Source organism: Lepidochelys kempii, chromosome 6 (assembly GCF_965140265.1).
Source record: "Lepidochelys kempii isolate rLepKem1 chromosome 6, rLepKem1.hap2, whole genome shotgun sequence".
Lineage (NCBI taxonomy): Eukaryota > Metazoa > Chordata > Testudines > Cheloniidae > Lepidochelys > Lepidochelys kempii.
In genome coordinates this window covers 86,280,486-86,300,540 of record NC_133261.1, presented here as the reverse complement: position 1 = coordinate 86,300,540, position 20,055 = coordinate 86,280,486, and the positions used below count along the sequence as shown (strand labels likewise).

Below are 20,055 nucleotides of genomic sequence, written 5' to 3'. Positions count from 1 at the left end.
CATTTATCCCTCATGTTTGTGAAGAAAAGATTGAAAAAGGTAATCCAGGTGTAACTCTGAATGCTCAGAAACCAAAAGGAAGTAAAAAGATCCATACATGTATCACAGACAAGGTCAGCCTCACACTGCTGAACTGGGCAGCACAGTAATGGTGGGAGGTGAGCAGTCCTCAGTGGTGAAAGAACAGGTTCAGGACTATTTAGAAAAGCTGGCCATGCACAAGTCCATGGGGCCAGATCTAATGCATCCAAGGGTGCTGAGGGAGTTGGCTGATGTGATTGCAGAGTCATTGGCCATTATCTTTGAAAACTCGTGGCGATCGGGGGAGGTCCCGGACGATTGGAAAAAGGCAAATATAGTGCCCCGTTTTAAAAAAGGGAAGAAAGAGAATCCGGGGAACTACAGACCGGTCAGCCTCACCTCAGTCTCTGGAAAAATCATGGACCAGGTCCTCAAGGAATCCATTCTGAAGCACTTGGAGGAGAGGAAGGAGATCAGGAACAGTCAACATGGATTCACCAAGGGCAAGTCATGCCTGACCAATCTGATTGCCTTCTATGATGTGATATCTGGCTCTGTGGATATGGGGAAAGTGGTGGTCGTAATATATCTTGACTTTAGCAAAGCTATTGATACGGTCTCCCACAGTATTCTTGCTAGCAAGTTAAAGAAGTATGGATTGGATGAATGGACTATAAGGTGGATAGAAAGCTGGCGAGATCATCGGGCTCAATGGATAGTGATCAATGGCTCGATGTCTAGTTGGCAGCTGGTATCAAACAGAGTGCCCCAGAAGTCGGTCCTGGGGCCAGTTTTGTTCAACATCTTCATTAATGATCTGGATGACGGGATGGATTGCCCCCTCAGCAAGACAGCAGATGACATTAAGCTGGGGGAGAGGTAGATACGGTGGAGGGTAGGGATAGGGTCCAGAGTGACCTAGACAGATTGGAGGATTGGGCCAAAAGAAATCTGATGAGGTTCAACAAGGACAAGTGCAAAGTCCTGCACTTCGGACGGAAGACTCTCAGGCACTGCTACAGGCTGGGGACTGACTGGCTAAGCGGCAGTTCTGCAGAAAATGACTTCGGGATTACAGTGGATGAAAGTGGGATGACTCAGCAGTGTGCCCTTGTTGCCAAGAAGGCTAATAGCATATTGTGCTGCATTAGTAGGAGCACTGCCAGCAGATCGAGGGCAGTGATTATTCCCCTCTATTCAGCACTGGTGAGGCCACATCTGGAGTATTGTGTCCAATTTGGGGCCCCCCACTACAAGAAGGATGTGGACAAATTGGAGAGAGTCCAGTGGAGGGCAACAAAAATGATTAGGGGACTGGGGCATATGAGTTATGAGGAGAGGCTGAGGGAACTGGGCTTATTTAGTCTGAAGAAGAGAAGAGTAAAGGGAGGATTTGATAGCAGCCTTCAACTACCTGAAGGGGGGTTCCAAAGAGGATGGAGCTAGGCTGTTCTCAGTGGTAGCAGATGACAGAACAAGGAATAATGGTCTCAAGTTGCAGTGGGAGAGGTTTAGGTTGGATATTAGGAAAAACTTTTTCACTAGGAGGGTGGTGAAGCGCTGGAATGCGTTACCTAGGGAGGTGGTGGAATCTCCTTCCTTAGAAGTTTTTAAGGTCAGGCTTGACAAAGCCCTGGCTGGGATGATTTAGTTGGGGATTGGTCCTGCTTTGAGAAGGGGTTGGACTAGATGATCTCCTGAGGTCCCTTCCAGCCCTGATAGTCTATGATTCTATGACATCTAAATCTATATTTAGACACCTAAATAAAAGTGGCCTAATTTTTAGGTACTGAGCTGACATCCAGCTCCTATTTACAGGTTTTTAAAGCCTGGCTTGACAAAGCCCTGGCGGGGATGATTTAGTTGGGGACTGGTCCTGCTTTGAGAAGGGGGTTGGACTAGATGACCTCTTCAGGTCTCCTCCAACCCGGATCCTCTATGATTATTATTTTTAACATCTCATGATTTTTAACCCAATATCATGATTTTATGGAGGGTGGGGGGGACTCACTATTTTTTAATGCTTTGAATTGATAATATTGACTAGGTGACCAGGACTGGTTCGTACACCATGTTGTGGCTAATAGCATGAGAGGATTCCAGCCTTGTTGAACTAAATGGTCTGTTTATTAAAGCAACTATTTATAGAGCTGCTCCATCTGCAACTTATCATTCCCAGCCATGTGAACACAGACTGGCTTGTTGGTGCTTCCTCCAAACTCCTACCTCATGCAACCTGTGTCCTCCCTTCCAAGTTCCATGCAGATTGCTACAAACATTCCTGTTTCCTGGCCCTGTGCATTAATAAAGTAAAATCATATAGAAGAGAGAGGTAGGGAGAATGCTATAGACAAAGAGTTTCTCTGTGACCTAAGGAAGTTTAGCCTCAAGTACCTTGCACTCAGAATGACCATGTAAAACCTCAGAATCAACAGATACTTTCAGAAAAATCATTTGAATTGTACTGTTAGGCACAAATCTTCAAAAGTGCATGTGCAAAACAAATCAGTGCTTTTGTGCACACCTGACAAGTGCACTCCACTCCTCATGCACATACTGTAAGGTATATGAGTATGCAAGCCATGACTTATGTACATACATGAAACCAGACATACCTTTTCACAGAGACTAAAATATGCACCTTACTTCCTCGTGTAAAGTTGCTGACAACTATATTAAGAGAATTTTATTATAGGATATCACAGATTGTCAAAGGTATTTAGGTGCCTAGCCGCCACTGATTTCAATAGGAGTTAGGTGCCTAAATACTTTTGAGGATCTAGGCCCCACCTCTTTCCAAACTGACTTAGGGCAGATCTTGCAAACACTTTTTCATGTGCTTAACTTTTATCATGTGAGTAGCCCATTGACTTCAGTGGGGCTTCTCATGTGTTTACTGCTAAGCACACATGGTTTGTAGAATCAGAGTCTACATGATCATGGAATCTGTTAAAACCATTATGGAAAACTTCTATTTTAGTTTAGTTTAGTTTAATAGGATGAGATCTATAGCATTCTATGGAATGCAATAAGATTGTATAGAAATTACTCTAAACCCCTTCACTGAGCATGATATCCTTTTTATAGTTTTTTTTTTTTTAAAAAAACTAGCCTAAAGAATTCTTTAGCAAGGATATAATTTCTATTCAATTCTATGGGATGGTTAAAAAATAACCAATAAAAAGGATATCATTTTTTCTCATTCAGTTCTGTAGGACTTTTCAGTAAGAAAAGGGAAACACAATCTTAGAAATTACGGTGGCATTTAAATGTTTAGATCTTGTGAATTAATAATTATGCCAATAGGCCAGAATTCCATGCTAATTTATAGTCCATGAAATCCCACTGATGCCTGGCCTTACTGGAGCTGGACAAGGTGTGAAATGGAGCAGGATTTGGCCCGGTCACCTGTAGAATATGCTTCTGCCACACTTTTATTTATATTTCAATTTCTTCAAATCTGACGTGAAACCCATAGGACACTTGGTACAAAAATGTGCTTTCAATAATTAAGTGCCCAGTTTAGCTACTAAATTTAAAGCAAGGCAGGGCTATGGCACTGGATATTTTGTTGGATATATTTTCTTGTTTTGTGAGGTATTGGCTGCATGATCTGATAAAAACTGCAGCTAAATGAACTCTACAATTTGTATTCCTACAGCCAGAAGTTTATTGGCTTGCCTTTTTTCCTCCCTTTGGCTCTGTCTGTAAGGTTCATTACTTACAGTTACTGCAGAATCAATCTGAACTGGCCAAAATCAGTGATGGAATTTATAGCACAATAAATGTACTGCCACACAAGCGCTGTTACACATGAAAGGGCCGGGGAATATTCTTTTCAGCAATCCTTCTACATAGCAGAGTGCACTGTTTTTATCAATTTAAAAGAATCATCACAGGCATATTTTGAGGAGGTGTAATCCTGACAGCTACACAGCAGATTTTCTCTGAGGCAGGTATTGTTCCAGGAAAACAATATTATTGATTAAAATCTTTGCTTATTGGAACACAGAAGACAAATTAAACACATCTTTTTCATTTTCCACATCAGTCCTTAGCAGCTTGATATTACAAAAATAAAATTCATACAGGCCTGGTTAAGAAAACACTTTAACACTTCTTGAGATATGAATTAATAGTTCAGCAACACTGAAATAAGAGAACTAGCTTACTGGCTGATGTTGTGGTGCATGCAAAATATGAAGAGTACTCAAAGATAATATATTAAGTATGGCATCAAAAGTTGTACGTTTATAAAGTCTGTAAGTTAAGATTTACATTGGTATTTAGTCTATTTTTCTTTCTAAGTGTCTACGTTATGGACATAGTGTATTTTACATAATTCTGAAACACAGAAAGTTTTAACTTTAGCTTGATGCATTGCAAAAAACTATAGAAAAGATAGATGGCAGGCTGTCCTCCCCAAAACTCAGTTTCATAATATGCATGTGATTGCTAATAGGCAGGCACTAAAAAACAATTTTCCTTGACGGAGAAGAGCTGATAAATTGTCAACATAAACTTCATCTGTGGTTGCTCCAGTGATCTAAAGCTCTTCTGTGAGTTTTGTACCATCAAAGTCTGCTTCTTACAACCGTATCAAAATTTATGAATGCATCTAACTATAAAGTGACTGAAAAGAACCCATAATGCATGTTGTTTATTGTGCATCAGCTCTTTGCTTCTTCAGCACATGCAGAAAACACTTTGTCCAGTTCCCCTTTCCTTACTCTCTATGTGGTAATGAAAAAAGACAGACTAGATGGAAGGTTTTCCTGGGAATTGATTTAAAACAAGGGCCTACTTTTACAGAAATCTTAGATTCAGACAGAGGGGTGAAAGAGCACTGAACTAATCTACATGACTTTTGTAGATATACAACTTCTTCTAGTATTCTATTATTTGGTAAAAAGGAAATCTCTGATCACTTGAGCAGGGAAAATAAAAACCAACTCAGCTAATGGGTTTCAACAAGATACACTCGTGTTTCATATTATCTTTGATACAGTGATAAAACATGCACAGACACTGCAAAAAGTTTCAAAAGTGGAAAGACGTGTTCAGTTTACAGGAAATGTAATTAAGCATTCAATTCATGCACGCAAAAATTCTTGAGGAAAAAATCCAAACTATTTGTACATAAAATAAGACTTGTTTCTATTGAAATCCAAAGAATTTCAGCTCATATGAGGTGAAGGGGGAGCTATACAAGAAAGGGTGGATGATTCCTCGCCATTCCTGACATAAGAGCCCCAAACTCCCTTCCATAGCTCCTTAAAGGGGGCTAGGAAAAGAGGGGGGTGATGCCTGAAATGTAGGAGACCCAAACATGCCTTACTTATCTCCCATAAGAGATGATTTCCTTCAAATCCTTTTCCAGTCCATTTTATCTGATAACCATATCCCTTCCATACCGAGCACCTGCACTGGACATCTGCCCCAAATTTTATGTTCTCAGTTAAGACATTATAACCTATCCTTCTACTCCACCCCACGGGGGCTCAGGCCTGCTCTGGGAAGGTGGAAAAACCCACCATGCCTTGGCCAATCTGGGGTGTGGGAAAAATTCCTTTGCAGCCCCCTAAGGAAAAGGGCAAATAGTATAACAGCCTCTGTGAGTGGGGGTGGGGTGGGGTAGTAAAGAATCCAATCTCAGCTAGAAGTTTCCCAAGTGATTTTACAAACAAAAGTGTAAAACATATGGTTTACAAGTGATGAAAGAGCCCTTATCAGTGTCCTTTTAATGACAAACAATTCATACAGAAATGTGCACAAGATGTTCCAAGAGAGAATGAAATACCTATTCATAAAAACATGTAATAAGCCACCAACTCAGAGCTCAGACCTCTGTATACATTCTACATGGACTCTGGAATACCAGTTCTACAATTACATTTGGGTGAAAAATTATCCTTGGTTGTAACATACTGGGTTGTTTTTTATTTTCTTGTTTCCCAGGTGTTGGTGGAAATTAAGAAAGCCTTGGTCTTCCACAATTATTACCAAAAACTGATTTCTTTTAACCAGTCACAAAATGGTTGGTTTTTAGGAAGAGCTATGTTAAAAATATAGTAATAATTAAAATTACTTTTTTCATACTGGTTATAGATGTATTAAAATGTATAAGCTCCAGGGTCAGTATAAGCCTTGCTCAGCTTTCTTTAAAAGCACTGGGAATAATAAAGACTTCCATTTTATCTTCAGTGGAATAATACTGCTGAAATATTACCTCATTTTTGATGTCAGCGATGATTTCTTTTTACCTCCATGATGTCAAAAGGGAATTATTATTATTAGAATGAGGGCTTCCTAATGATGCTGTAAAAGGGAGACACTGAAATCATTACAACCAAACATCTACATTGTGCCTTCTCTATAGGTTAAGATAGGTTTACTCCAAACCTCAGAATACAATATTCCTTTGCTCCTATGATTGTACAAAACTTATAGTTAATAGAATAAATAAAGGGAAAGTACCTCAGAATTTAGAAATGGCAGAATAACCACTTTTCTTTATTTTTTTTCTTTAAGGGCCATGTTTCAAACAACCCTAGATAAATGGAGAAATGGACATCTGGATATGAAGAAAATCCAATCTGAAATATATGGATAGAGCTAAAACAACTAGTGGACAAGTTTCTCTCTAAGAAAGGCAGCAGCAGCATTCAAGTGTATCCCCTGTACACAAGTCACTGCACCCGGATAAAGCTACAAACCCAGAGGATCAGGGTATCAGATAGTGGTTCTCTGTACTCTGCCAGTGGCTTCATGTGTGATACTGAGAAAATCACCTTCTGTGCTTTAGTTTCCCCATCTGTAAAATGGGAATAACAATGCATTCACATCTTTTTAAACCAACTCAAGATCCACAGGGCAAAATTGCTGTCTATGAATGCTAAATATTATTATTTCTAATAAGCAAAGCTGGATTACAAAAAACTCTGGACCTTGTGCCTTTTGTTGCCATTTACACATGTAAAAAGTTAATGAACAATGGCGCAAAATATCCTTGTGAGTGAATGGAGAATTCAGATGTGTTGCCATTTTTCACTCTCTTTGCCCAGGTGAAAGTAGCTACATAAGGGGCAAGGCAGTGCTGAATCAAGCCCTTTATCCCAATATTTTCATACATATACATTTTACACAATACTTAATTGTGATTTAATATTTAGCGTTTTTTCCTGAAGAAAACATTTACTTTTATTTAGTGTATCAAGGATCTGACACAGAGCCAGGAGCCATGGAAACAGAACACCGGTCAATTTGAACTGCTGGCTATAAGCTGGAAGTCCCATTTCGCACACAGTATCGATAGAATGTAGGAGCCAGATAGATTCTAAAGCCGGTACCTCTTTGGAGTTGGAAAATATATTACAGTTGTGAAAAACTATTGATAACATTAATAAAATATTCATTTATATAAAAAGAACAGACTTGGTGAGTATTATTCTATGTTCTCTTTGGCATCTCTGTTCAAATATGGGCCTTCTTCTTCTCCTTAGGACTGTCATTTACTTGGTGGGCGAAAGCTCAACAGGCCAACATCACAACACATCCCATGAAATTACAATCCACCCCTCCACATGGAAGTAAGACAGTACTGGATCCTGCTTGCTTGCTTGAAAAGGGGAAAGCCTCTTCTCCTTGTCCCTTTCCTCTTCCTCTCCCTCTCCCTCTCCCTCCCCTGCTGGCAGGCAGACCTATATTTTCTCCCATATTGGCCTCCAGAATAAAGATGGCTTTCCCCTCCCTTTTGTCTCTTCTCTTCATGGCTGTTCTGCGAGGAGAACTACACAAGTCCTCTCCAGTGTTCCCCATGAGAGTTCTAGTAAACTTCACACTGCTGGGTTTAATGGTTTATTATTTGGCATTTCATTTTAACAGGTCGGCAATCAAAACAAGTGAAGTACCAATTACAGGAGCTGAACTATCAGTTCCAGGAGCACGGAAGAAGATCTGGCAGTACACTAACAATAGGCTTAAGGATGGGCTAGGGTTAAAGCACTGAACTGGAATTTAGAAGATCTGGGTTCAACTCCTGGTTCTGTCACAGCTTTACGTGTGATCTTGGGTGAGTCACTTAATCTCTCTGTGCTTCATCCATAAAATGGGTTGAATATTTTTCCTAACAGAGAGGGGCGTTTCAAGGATAAATTCATTAATATAATGAAGGCGATGAATACTGAAGATTAGGCAATAAAACAATAATGACATGATGATGATGAGTGTGCCGTTGTTAACAAGAAGGCCAATGGCATTTTGGGATGTATAAGTAGGGGCATTGCCAGCAGATCAAGGGATGTGATTGTTCCCCTATATTTGACATTGGTGAGGCCTCATCTGGAGTACTGCGTCCAGTTTTGGGGCCCACACTACAAGAAGGATGTGGAAAAATTGGAAAGAGTCCAGTGGAGGGCAACAAAAATGATTAGGGGACTGGAACACATGACTTATGAGGAGAGGCTGAGGGAACTGGGATTGTTTAGTCTGCGGAAGAGAAGAATGAGGGGGGATTTGATAGCTGCTTTCAACTACCTGAAAGGGGGTTCCAAAGAGGATGGATCTGGACTGTTCTCAGTGGTAGCAGATGACAGAACAAGGAGTAATGGTCTCAAGATGCAGTGGGGGAGGTTTAGGTTGGATATTAGGAAAAACTTTTTCACTAGGAGAGTGGTGAAACACTGGAATGCGTTACCTAGGGAGGTGGTGGAATCTCATTCCTTACAAGTTTTTAAGGTCAGGCTTGACAAAGTCCTGGCTGGGATGATTTAGTTGGGGATTGGTCCAGCTTTGAGCAGGGGGTTGGACTAGATGACCTCCTGAGGTCCCTTCCAACCCTGATATTCTATGATGCAGGTGAGAACCTGTGTACAAAATAACAAAAAATTTTAGAAACTAGAGAAGAAACTTTGGTAAAAATAAACGGTAAGAGGTAATGATGCTTTCCAGCTTCTCCTTAATGTGGTGGGGCCATTCAGTGTTTACAACATCGCTGTCCAATGACAGAGAAAAAATGGATCTGTTACAGCAAAAACAAAGCATGAAGGATTGTCACATGGACAGACAGCACACCAAACAGGCTACATGTCTTCAACCAGGATAGCTTTCATGAAACTAACAAAGAAGAGGCCTGCTCTTGTTGGAGATGTGGATGCCGAACATATCACATTATGTATTTGTATCAGGAAAATGGTAAGAACAGTGAAGAAAAAATTACAAACAGTGAATGGATTCATTATTATTTAAGATACCTTAAATGAGCATGAAAACTCTTCATTAAAGGTATTTTCTCTACTATTTTTTCACTTTGAAGGACATATGATTTCAAAAATGGCAAATTTACTAATGAGTCCCAGCCTGTGTAGTTATGTAATTGTATGGTTGCACAATCTTAGTCCTAATCAGGTAATCAGACGCCATTCAGAATGTGCTATTTATTTATAGTAAGGTCTATATTAAATGATACAATTAACTAGATTATTACATTTACCCATTGGCCTCAGTAGGGGGTGCTATACCACCCCCTTGCCTCAGAAAGGAGAATTGTCTCCCAGCACCCTGGACCTCTCCATGGGCTAATGTGGAAGGAGGGAGGAAGGGCCATGGCTTTATCTTCTTCCTGCACAATCCCTGCCCTCCCTCGAGTTCAGGACCTGCAGTTGTCCCTGGCAGCTGTGCTAAGTGCATGGGAATGAGGAGATTGGTGGGGTCCTTCCCTGTGAAGCTCCTGTGCAAATGTCAGGGACAAGCAGACATTATTAACTGACTAGAGTCTTCAAGTTTGTTGAATAACTTTCTTCAGAAGATATTTATTCAGAATTTTCCAAGTAATTTTCGTAGTAAAATATTTACTAAATGATGTAAAGGAAACAATGAAAAATGCTTCCTTTTTAAAATTTGGTCTTGTGTTTTTTTGCCTCCCTCTAGCTAAACAGTCCTACAAACTCCAAATACACACACCCACACCCAATTTCATAACATGTCAGGACCTTGTCATATTTTACACCTAAATACCAAATCAGTCATTCCCCTAATTCATCACATCTTCATTTAGCTTCACCAGGAAAAGAAGATGGAGCTGTTCAGATCTCTCAGTTACTTCCACTCACTGGTGCTACAAGGGGCAGCTTCCTCCATAGAGGAGCTGATTTCCTGGAAACTTGGGTTTCAGCTGTCGTCTATTCCAGTCCCATCCATAGCCACTTGTTATTTATAAGGGCTAGAAGACAATAGGGAGAAGGCACACGTGGTCATACAAGCTTATTCTTTTCACTATTATAATGTATTGTTGCTCAGAGATGATCTATTATATTTTGGATAAATGTTTACATATCATGGGGTACCGTACTGTTCCCCGCCAGTTCTTATCCTCCAACTGTACGAAAAATTTAAAAGAAAAATGAAGGCATGTTTGCCTGGGCATATGAAAGTCAACGCATGAGGGAAGCAGTTAGTTTAGGGTGAAAAACAAGGTTCTTGTTTCAACACTCAAATGGAAACAATTACATTTAGTCTTACAACAATATAATTACATTTATAGATGCACAATATTTCAGACACACTCTGATATAATTATAGATCCTTCTTCTGGAGATAGTCTTTTTATCCTGCAGTTCACCTGACTTTCAGAAGAACACTAAAACATCACTGTTAAATTATCTGCAAGAAGCCTGACTGTCTTCTTACTTACACCCGTGTAAATCAGGAATAGCTCCACTGAAGCCAATGGTATTACATTGGAGTAAAATGGGTGCAAATGGGAGGAGAAGCATAGCTAACATCAGATATTTTACTTACTATATCTATTAAAAGAAGACACTGTGATTATGGATCATGAGCTTTATGTTTCCTAATCAGCCATTGCTAACTTTATTTTATCAGATCTGGGTGACATGCAGAAACCGAGAAATGAATGTTCTCACTCAGACATACAGGTATTGAGCTGAATTCAGTCCTGCTAGCAGCAGATACAACTCCATGAAATTCAGTTCATTTTCACCTGTGTACAACAGGGTTTGAATCTGGCTTACTATTGCTAGCTGAATAAAATATTACCACCACTTGGGGAAAGATGAACTGTTTCTGCAGAAAGGAACAGACACGTGGTGGTCTTCCACACTAGCTTAGCATCAGTTACATCATTTCAATCTGTCAACTCCTTGTTTTTTCCTAGCCTACTATGGATGGCAACATGGTAGTGCTAAACGCAGGGGACTGGACTAGAAGATCTCTCAGGACCTTCCAGTCCTACGATTCTCTGAACACTGAGCCACTGTGAGATGTTGTGGGGTTGGCTAAAAAGGGACACACACAGCAGAACACTTTAGAAAATATTTACATGGGGAAAGGGAAGTGGGCCAAACCCCCCACTGACACTAGCTAAGCAGAGCAGCAAGAATGAGCAGGGGTGTTAGCAGGAGTATCTTCTGCACAAGAAATCCTGCCAGACTGGTAGGCAGACCCTCACAAGCACTGTGGGGCTCATATGGCTGCTCTACTGAGCATGTTGATCCACTGCCAATAATCACTCACTGGCTGATGATAGCAGTGGATATGCTAGTCAGCTTTGGAAACTGAATACACCTTTGTTTCAACAGACCCTTCCCCTTTGAGAACATGGTGCAATCTAGGGATTTCTCCTAGCACACGCTATGTGCCATGAGGTATTGTGTCTGGTTATTTTTGTGGTGAGAAGAGAATGCCACCATTCTCTTTCCACTGCTCTCTACTTATCAGCACAGCAAATGATAGGTTATACCCCTGTGTATGTATCTAAGTTCCTTCCTTACAAACTTACAAAACATTCACTTATGTGTTTAAAATTCACATAACTGTTCAAATAACTCACATGCATATTCCCCTATACAATAAAAAAATCCAGGTGACTGTAGTTCATAGAATCATAGAATAACAGGGTTGGAAGGGACCTCAGGAGTCCAACCCCCTGCTCAAAACAGGACCAATCCCCATTTTTTTTGCCCCAGATCCCTAAATGGCCCCCTCAAGGATTGAATTCTTAACCCTGGGTTTAGCAGACCAATGCTCAAACCACTGAGCTATCCCTTAAAATGAACGTGCTGCACATATGCTGTAGTCTGTGGTCCTTCTTAAAGAATACCATAATTAAGCTCTCTTCTTCTTTCTGGAATATTTTAATATGTACAGGACTGACTGCTAATCTCACACTTGTTTTACACCAATATAACCTCACTTACTTTAATGGAGTTAGCTCCAGATTTAAGATGCTGTGTGACAAAAAGCAGGGCCCCTTGTTGCTAAATTTGTGATGATATTCTCTGTAGCTGTTTATGCTATGAGAAGTGGATTTACGGGTGGAAATAACTGATCTCTCAGAAAGACTGAGTTTGCTTAACTTAATATTTTAGTTCTCTTTTAGCTAAGCCAGCCTCCATTTACACAGTATGGAATGTATTGCACCTGCAGTCATAACTCAAAGGCTGTATGAAAATTTAAGACAATTCTCAGGAGAACCAATGATTTAGGTATCAGGAATATTGCATCTGAAGTCATCATGAGGAAGTCTGGGTCAGTGATCAAAGCCTGAGTCTCTCCAGTTTCCACTGACTGCTACTGAAAAGGCCTTTTACATAAGAGTATCTAGCTCCCTTGTTACATGGTCCATATCACCATATATTTGAGCATCTCACACATTAATTAATGCATCCTCTCAATATCTCTGTGAGGTAGAGAGGTGTTGGCATTTCCATTTCCAAAGTGCTCAGCATTTAGAATAAGAACTTGACAACAATGGGAGCTGGCAGGTGCTATGTACTTTTTGAAAATCTGTCCACTTTATTTAGGTGCTTAAATAGGAACTGAGTTCTTTTTTAAAAATGGCCCTATGACTTACCCAAGATATTGCAGCCATTCTATAGCAGAGCCAGGCAATCAACCCAGATTATCCTAGTCCCAAGATCATCCTTTCTCCACCATAATGGTATATTTACAGGAAGACACATCATAAAGCTCAGATTGGCATGTTAGTGTTGTGTTCTTTTCTAAAAATGTTGCATTCTTACTAACAGACAAGCTTCCTTTTGGCTAAAGGTCATCAATTTACATGGGCAAATATTAGATCAGTTCTTCCTCTCTGACAAATTACCTTTGAGTCTCCTCATTGCTGAAGAAAATGGGATATGTATGTGCTGACATTTAGAAAACTGTCTGCTTATGTTTCCTGATGTTGGTTTCTTATTCCTCCTTCCCTGGGTTAGTGTGACTCAAGGTGGTGTGGCTGGAGCCTTGTGATGAAATTTTGACTTCTACAGTTTGCTTCTTGTATAGAAAGGTCATGCCCCATCTGATCAGGAAAGATAAGAAAGCCTGACAAAAATTCATCAGTGAGATCCAAAAATGAAAAGGATTCAGGAACAAAATAATGAAAGAGAAGTAAAGAATGTAGGCCAAACTGTTCAAACCTGATTGCTTAAACTTAAATCCATACTTGGATACCACAATAAAAGTGGTCTGATTTTCATGAGTGTTGCACAGCCAAAACTTCCACTGAAGTCAGTGATAGCTGTAGTGATCAGCTCCCCTTAAAAATCAGGCTACTGAATATTAACATTTTGGTCTTTGGTTCTAAAGATTCAGAAAGAGATGTCTGGAAGCAAGCAACGGGTGCACTTGTTCTAGCCAGCCAATACAAACTCAGCAATCATGACCATTTATGGTTCATTTAAATCTTTTAATTCAATTAAAAATAAATAAGAATATATGGAGTAAATTTTGGCCTTCCATGATTATGCTGCTCCATAAGTGTTTAAAAATCAAAGTGGTGTCAGAAATGGTTTCAGTAGTAGAGCCAGCTGCTGATGCAGAGCAGGATGGCTCAAAGTCCACAGTAGAACACCTCCTGGTGGGCCTTTAAAAAAGAAGCAGGCCTTCCCCACCTGATTAGGATCTACTGCAACCCAGTTCTAGAGTACAGACATCTTGCAGATAAAGATCTAAAACTTTAAAGGTGAGATTTTTCAAAAGGCATCTAACTCCCTAAATCATGTAGCTGGAGTAGCGTAACTTAGGTCGACTTACCACGGTGTCTACACCATGCTGGGTTGATGGGAGATGGTTGATGGGAGTACCGGAGTCGATCGGAGAGCGCAATGCCATCGATTTAGCGGGTCTTCACTAGACCCGCTAAATCGACCCCTAGTGCATCTATTGGAGCAGCATCGATCCCATGGTAGTGTAAACATAGCCAAAAACATTAAACTGAGGTAAACCAGAACTCAGAAAAAAAATCAGGAGTCCCAAGAAAATGTTCTGCCATTATGAGAACTCTGAATGTGAATCTAAATTCTACAGGACGTTTGGATTTCAAGCACTAACATCAATATGCAACTGGCTGCCAAATTTACTATGACTTTAATAGAGTCTTCACAATAGAGAACATGTGTGTAAATGTGTAATTATAAACTAGTGTGTAGAAAATCAGCATTGAACAATAGAAAAAAGTAATTAACTTAGACCACAAAGACTAATTTGTGTAAATACTTTTACAGACTTTCAAACATTTTTTTCAGGTTTTCAGGTATATGTTTTTCAAAATTATTTTTATATACAGAGTGATCAAGTATGCAATGTGACCGTACAGGCTGTATCATCCTTTAGGCTGGCCTGCCCTGCAGGCTGTTGGGCAGGAGGATGGGGACATGCTCCCACCTCTGCCCCATTCCCTGTGAAGTGCCTAGTATACTGAGAGGTGCAGAGGTATTAGATCCTGATCATCACAACGTATCACAGTGGATCAGGAAACATATAATTTGACTTAAGTGTGGTCTTCAATTAAAACTGGCTTTGATACATGTCTAAAAGTAGAATATAAACTCTGAACTCAGGTCTGAGTATTTAGTAGACAGATGAGGCATTCCCCCTCCGACCCCCGCCCCAGAGGAAAACAAAGAGGGAAGCAGATAAAATGGAAAGAAAATCCAAAAAACCGTAAGTCTCTTTATATTGATGAAAGAAGGCAGAAAAAAGATAAAGTGATATATTTTTAGCAATGAGAAGCACAGTAAGCCTTGGCATCATGTATCTTAGATAACAGCTGTAACAGTAATAAATCCTGAGGTTTGTAGTGAATTGAAACATTATCATTGTTTCTTTTTATTTGTTTTCATTATGTTTTGTCAGCTGACTACATGCCTTCTTGCTTTACTCTTATGTGTTTTTGGTTTACTTCCTGGAAATAAAATAGATATACAACAATGCATGTACAATCTTTCCCTATAAGCTCCCAGCATAAGCATGGGCGAAGCGCCATTCAGGAAAAGAAGGAAGATGGAACACACTGAAAAGAGAATGGGGAGGAGGGGTCAGATGAATCATGTAATGATTTCCCTATTCTAGATAAATACAGCTGTTTAGATGAACATGATTTAAGGAACAAGAGACGAGGCTTTCATCTATAGTGATAATTTAGGCCTAATTAAATCTGTCCTAAAGGGCGATGGACTAGATCAATCCAACTGATTCAGCAATCTCATTTTCTGACCTGTTCTCAATCTTACGCAGTTTTCTTCTGAAGCAGGGGCTCTCCCATTGTGAGGACTGGCCAAGCACCTCATGGATCATCTGATTCACTTACTGTCTAAAGAAGCCATTTCTTGAGTTAGCCTTTAGAGCAGCAGGACTTACCGAGGGATCCCACGTTGTCTCATGGCACAGAACTTCGCTGTGTGCCTTGCTGTGCTGCACTACTTTTTCATACTGGGGGCAGCCATGTGTCTTTTCTTTGTGGTATGTCCACAGCTGCCGTGCAATTTGGATAGCACTCCTTCCTTTGTGTACCTTATTTTTTAGTTGCCTATCTGTTGCACAAGGCTCTTTGTCCTTTCTGTTTATTTTAATAAAACATGCCTGTACCCAAAAAGGTTCTGGAGGGCTTGACTCTGGTCTACCATTGGATTTCTGAGGGCCAATGAAGAAGATGGAAGCTTTCCTGTAAGTGTCATTGGCACTCACTAGAGCAGTTCAATTTTATTCTTCTTGGCAGGTTTAATAACAAAGGCTGATGTGTTTTTTATATTTGGATATAAATTACAAAAATTGAGAATTATATTTAAATAAAAAAGGTCTGATGTTGATTTAAAAATGTACATGATATACTTTTCCTGCTGTTAATACACCATTTCATTAGGGGTCACTGATGCTCTGGACAGCTATCGTTCCAAAGGACTTGTTATGATCTACAATAGCAACATCTACTTTTTTTAAAAGCAACTGAAATAGAATTAAAATGGCAGGTCACAAGTGACTTCTCTTTGTCCACCAAATCACATCAGTTATATAATCCTCCAAGACATCATGGGCTAATGCAGCTATGCCGATTTATACCAGCTGAGAATTTGGCCCACTATTTATATGCTAACTTGGTGACACATCATGGAAAAAATTGACAAACATTTTATTTAGAGACAATTTTGTCAATATTCATGTACCCTATTCTCCCGTCTTTATTCTAGGAAACATTGCATGAAAAAGAGTTACTCAAAGTTCATTTGCTCTTTTCTCCTTATTTCTCACCTGCAAACAAAATCCTCTGTCTGCAACATCACAATTATGGTTTGAAAAGTTTCCAAGAGATGCCAGCAGCTCTTTAAAGAGACGCTAAATCTGTATTTATATGATGGACTATAGTTAAGTCTGCAAGTAACTTCCCGGGACCTCCATGACTTCTGCAGCAGCCAGTGCAGCTGGCCTGGGGGCCACCTGAGCAGCTCAGGCAGCCCCTGGGCTAGCCACACCAGTTGCTGCTGAAACAGTCTTGGGCCACCGCCCCCACCCCCAGCAGCAGCAGGAGTTTGGGTGTCGGAGAGGGCTCAGGGCTGGGGGTTGGTGTGTGGGAGAGGGTGAGGGCTCTGGGCACGCCCTGGCCACTCCCGTGCACCCATGACATGCCCCCCCCCAAGATTTAGTCAGGGGTATATAGTACAAGTCATGGACAGGTCAAAGGCTGTGAATTTTTGTTTACAGCCCATGATCTGTCCATGACTTTTACTAAAAATACCCATGACTAAAATGTAGCCTTAACTATAGTGTCTCCTATTGAGTAAATGCTCTAGTGAGCATTTCAAAAACTGTCTGAACTTTAACACTTCTAAAAAAAGTGTATTTTTCTTCTTTCTTAAAACAAAACAGACAACCCACCAGAACATTCTTATACAAACATCTTTCAAACATGTTAAAAGTGTGGCATAAATCTACTTTAACGGTAAACTCAGAGATAAAGACCCATCCTGTTTTGCTGATCCATAGTAGATGATGTGGTCCCCTATTTGGGCCTACACCAACATAGGATTATAGGAATGCAGCCAAAATGGAGAGAGATAAGGATGAAACTTCAGCACTTGAGTCCAGTTTCCTGTATTCTGTAACATTCACTGCAGGTGAAAGATGGCAGATTGAAAATCTTGAAAAGTGAATTCTTCTACTTATTCACAATCCAATTACAGCACAACCAACTACAATGAAAGCTCCCTGTCAGCGTAACTGAGTCCTAGCCTAGACGCAGCATGACTAAGGCTACATCTACACTGCATGATTCTTTTGACGGTGTGCAGAGTATGGACTCAAGTAGCTCTCACCCCCCAGCACGGGTTAAAGTAAGAAGGGTACAGGCACACCTGAAGGGTATGGGCACCTACCCAAGTGCATACCCTACACAACTCATTACTTGCCCAAGCCATGGCTCCCCATCTACACTGCTATTCTTACCCGTGTACTGTCCTGCAGTCTCCCAGTGGCTAGAACCTTTCCCTGCCACAGGAAAAGACTCCAGCAACAGGGAAAGACTCTGGCAGCCCAAAAGAGCAGGAAAGGGCTGTGGCAGTTCCCTGCTGCTAGAGCATTTTCCTGCTGGAGGGAAAGACTACCCGCAACTCCCTGTTGCTGGAGGTTTTCCCCACTGCAAGTAAGAACTCTGGCAATAGGGAGGTTGATGGGAAAGGCTCTGCTAGCTCCCCACTGCTGGAGTCCTTCCCCACTGCAGGTAAAGACTCTAACAAGTGGGGAAAGGCTCTGGCTGCTGAAGCTTTCCCTGCAGCTTCCTCCCCCCTCAACCGCCACAGCCTGTCACTGACATATACACATGGCTTGCTTTTCACTGCGGCATGTAGCTACACGACCCTATATGCCACCAAAAGTGGCAAGTAGCGTAGATGTAGCATAAGGTTGAGAGGGTTGTTCAACTTCCACATCCATTCATTCCTTTGCCTCCCTCCCAGAACAGCCACCAAAGGTCCCAGTGTCAATGTTTTCTGTGATGTGGCAACCTGCCCAGTACGAATTGTACTGAGACCATCAATTCAAATGTTGACAACTAAGCAGCCATCAGATGATAACTTGTGGTGCCTTATGAAATCAGTGACTTGGAGTGAAAGACTCTAAATCCCATTAACAACCACTTGAAATCACCGGATCCAGACACCATTCAACAAAAAGACGCCAACTCATTTACTTTCAAAGAAAATGCTTTCACCAGGAGATTCTCAATCGTTAAGTAGAATACCTTGATGTTATATTCACAGAGAGGTTTTTTTTAGTCAAATGAAGTGAAGCATCCTACTTCAAAACTACTCTACTCCATCTCTAAACTAAAAAATAGTGTTCAAAGTTTTAAAAAGATCACTGATACTTACATCTTCTTTAAATATGTAAACATGCTCAGGCCCACTTCCTTAAGTACTGGAGTGTCACTCAGTTATTTGCCACAATATTTAATGGAGGAGATATTTCATCTCAGAAGATGACAATGCTAAAAAATGTGCTTTCCTCATACCCTTGATGTGCAGCAAAGCGATTTCTAGCCATAGGCACTATGAGTTATATATGATTAAAGAAAAATGAAATTGTTGTTAAGGAGGATGAGAGTTTCACATCTTAAAAGAAAGAAATCCAACAATGTAATGTTTCTTGAGAAGAAGTCAGCCCTTACAGCAGTTGCCCCATGGGCAGACAGCATAAGAAAAATAGTGGAAGAGCATTCAGTGCAGCTTGTTGTCTACTTCAGCTTAAATGGTGGAAAGTATTAAATATCTATAGCATTTCATCTGGTAAGAGCTGGTATGATGATCATTCTGAGCTATGCCCTAAAGTCAAACTAACTAGAAAAAAAGATTCTGAAAACATTTATGCGTGGCAATTTTCTAATATTAACAGAGATATTATTTCAACTTAACTTTCTTGGCTTAATACACTCCCCTCCTGATACTCTTTTGAAGACTAGTATTTTGAGTGTGTTAAAAAAAAAAGTGTTGTCCATAATGAAGACAAGTATAATGGAGGTTTAGTGCATTTGCAAAAGCACTAAAAAAGGAAAAATGTACCACCCGTATTTTAATAATGAATGTGAAGAAAATTTAAACAATTAATGCTTAATTCCCTTTCTATTAATATACATACAGTGAGCATGGAGAAAAAATGAACATAATATGTACATTCGACATAAGGTTGGATAATTTGAAGATGTCAATATTTCAGGTTACAGAGCAAAGCTCACCTTGTATCCTGATGATTTGATGTGCACTCCTCGCTTGGTCAGAGTAGATTTCATTCGGATGAAAAAAGAGCGCTCTAGGGTGTTGTCAGTGGTTAGTAGACTGGGGCTTGTTGATTCCACTAGGGAATAGAAAAAAAAACATACACAGATGATTTAGATTTTTATACAGCCCCTCTAAGCTATTTCTCAGGTGCAATCCTTGAACTCGCTAAAAATAAATGACTGATGGATGCTGAGTGTTGTAATCAATTTACCTCATTTACAAAATGCTTATTTAGCAAAAAAAAAATTGAAAAATATATGTACAAACAGTAACTCTCATTTTCAGGTTCTTTTTCCCCCAAAGAATTTTAAACACAGAGTTGCCTCATTAACTCTTTCCTTCACAATTATGCTGCTAGCTTTTTTTTTTTAATTGTTAAGTTCCTTAACGTTATGTGACAGGATAAGTGTTATTGGGGAGGCAAGGCTGCCTACTGAAAGGCATCTACAAGTTCTAATCCAGAGTTCTA

At 40.2% G+C, this 20,055-nt stretch overlaps 1 protein-coding gene across 5 annotated transcripts in view; it reads right to left on the bottom strand.

Moving 5' to 3' along the window:
• NPAS3 (neuronal PAS domain protein 3) overlaps window positions 1–20,055 on the bottom strand; it is an 844,272-nt gene that overhangs the window by 64,620 nt on the left and 759,597 nt on the right. For all 5 annotated transcript variants that reach the window (XM_073348989.1, XM_073348988.1, XM_073348990.1 and 2 more), the window contains one exon: window positions 19,544–19,662. In XM_073348989.1, coding sequence (XP_073205090.1) covers window positions 19,544–19,662 — 119 coding nt within the window. The remainder of the gene's footprint in view (window positions 1–19,543; window positions 19,663–20,055) is intronic.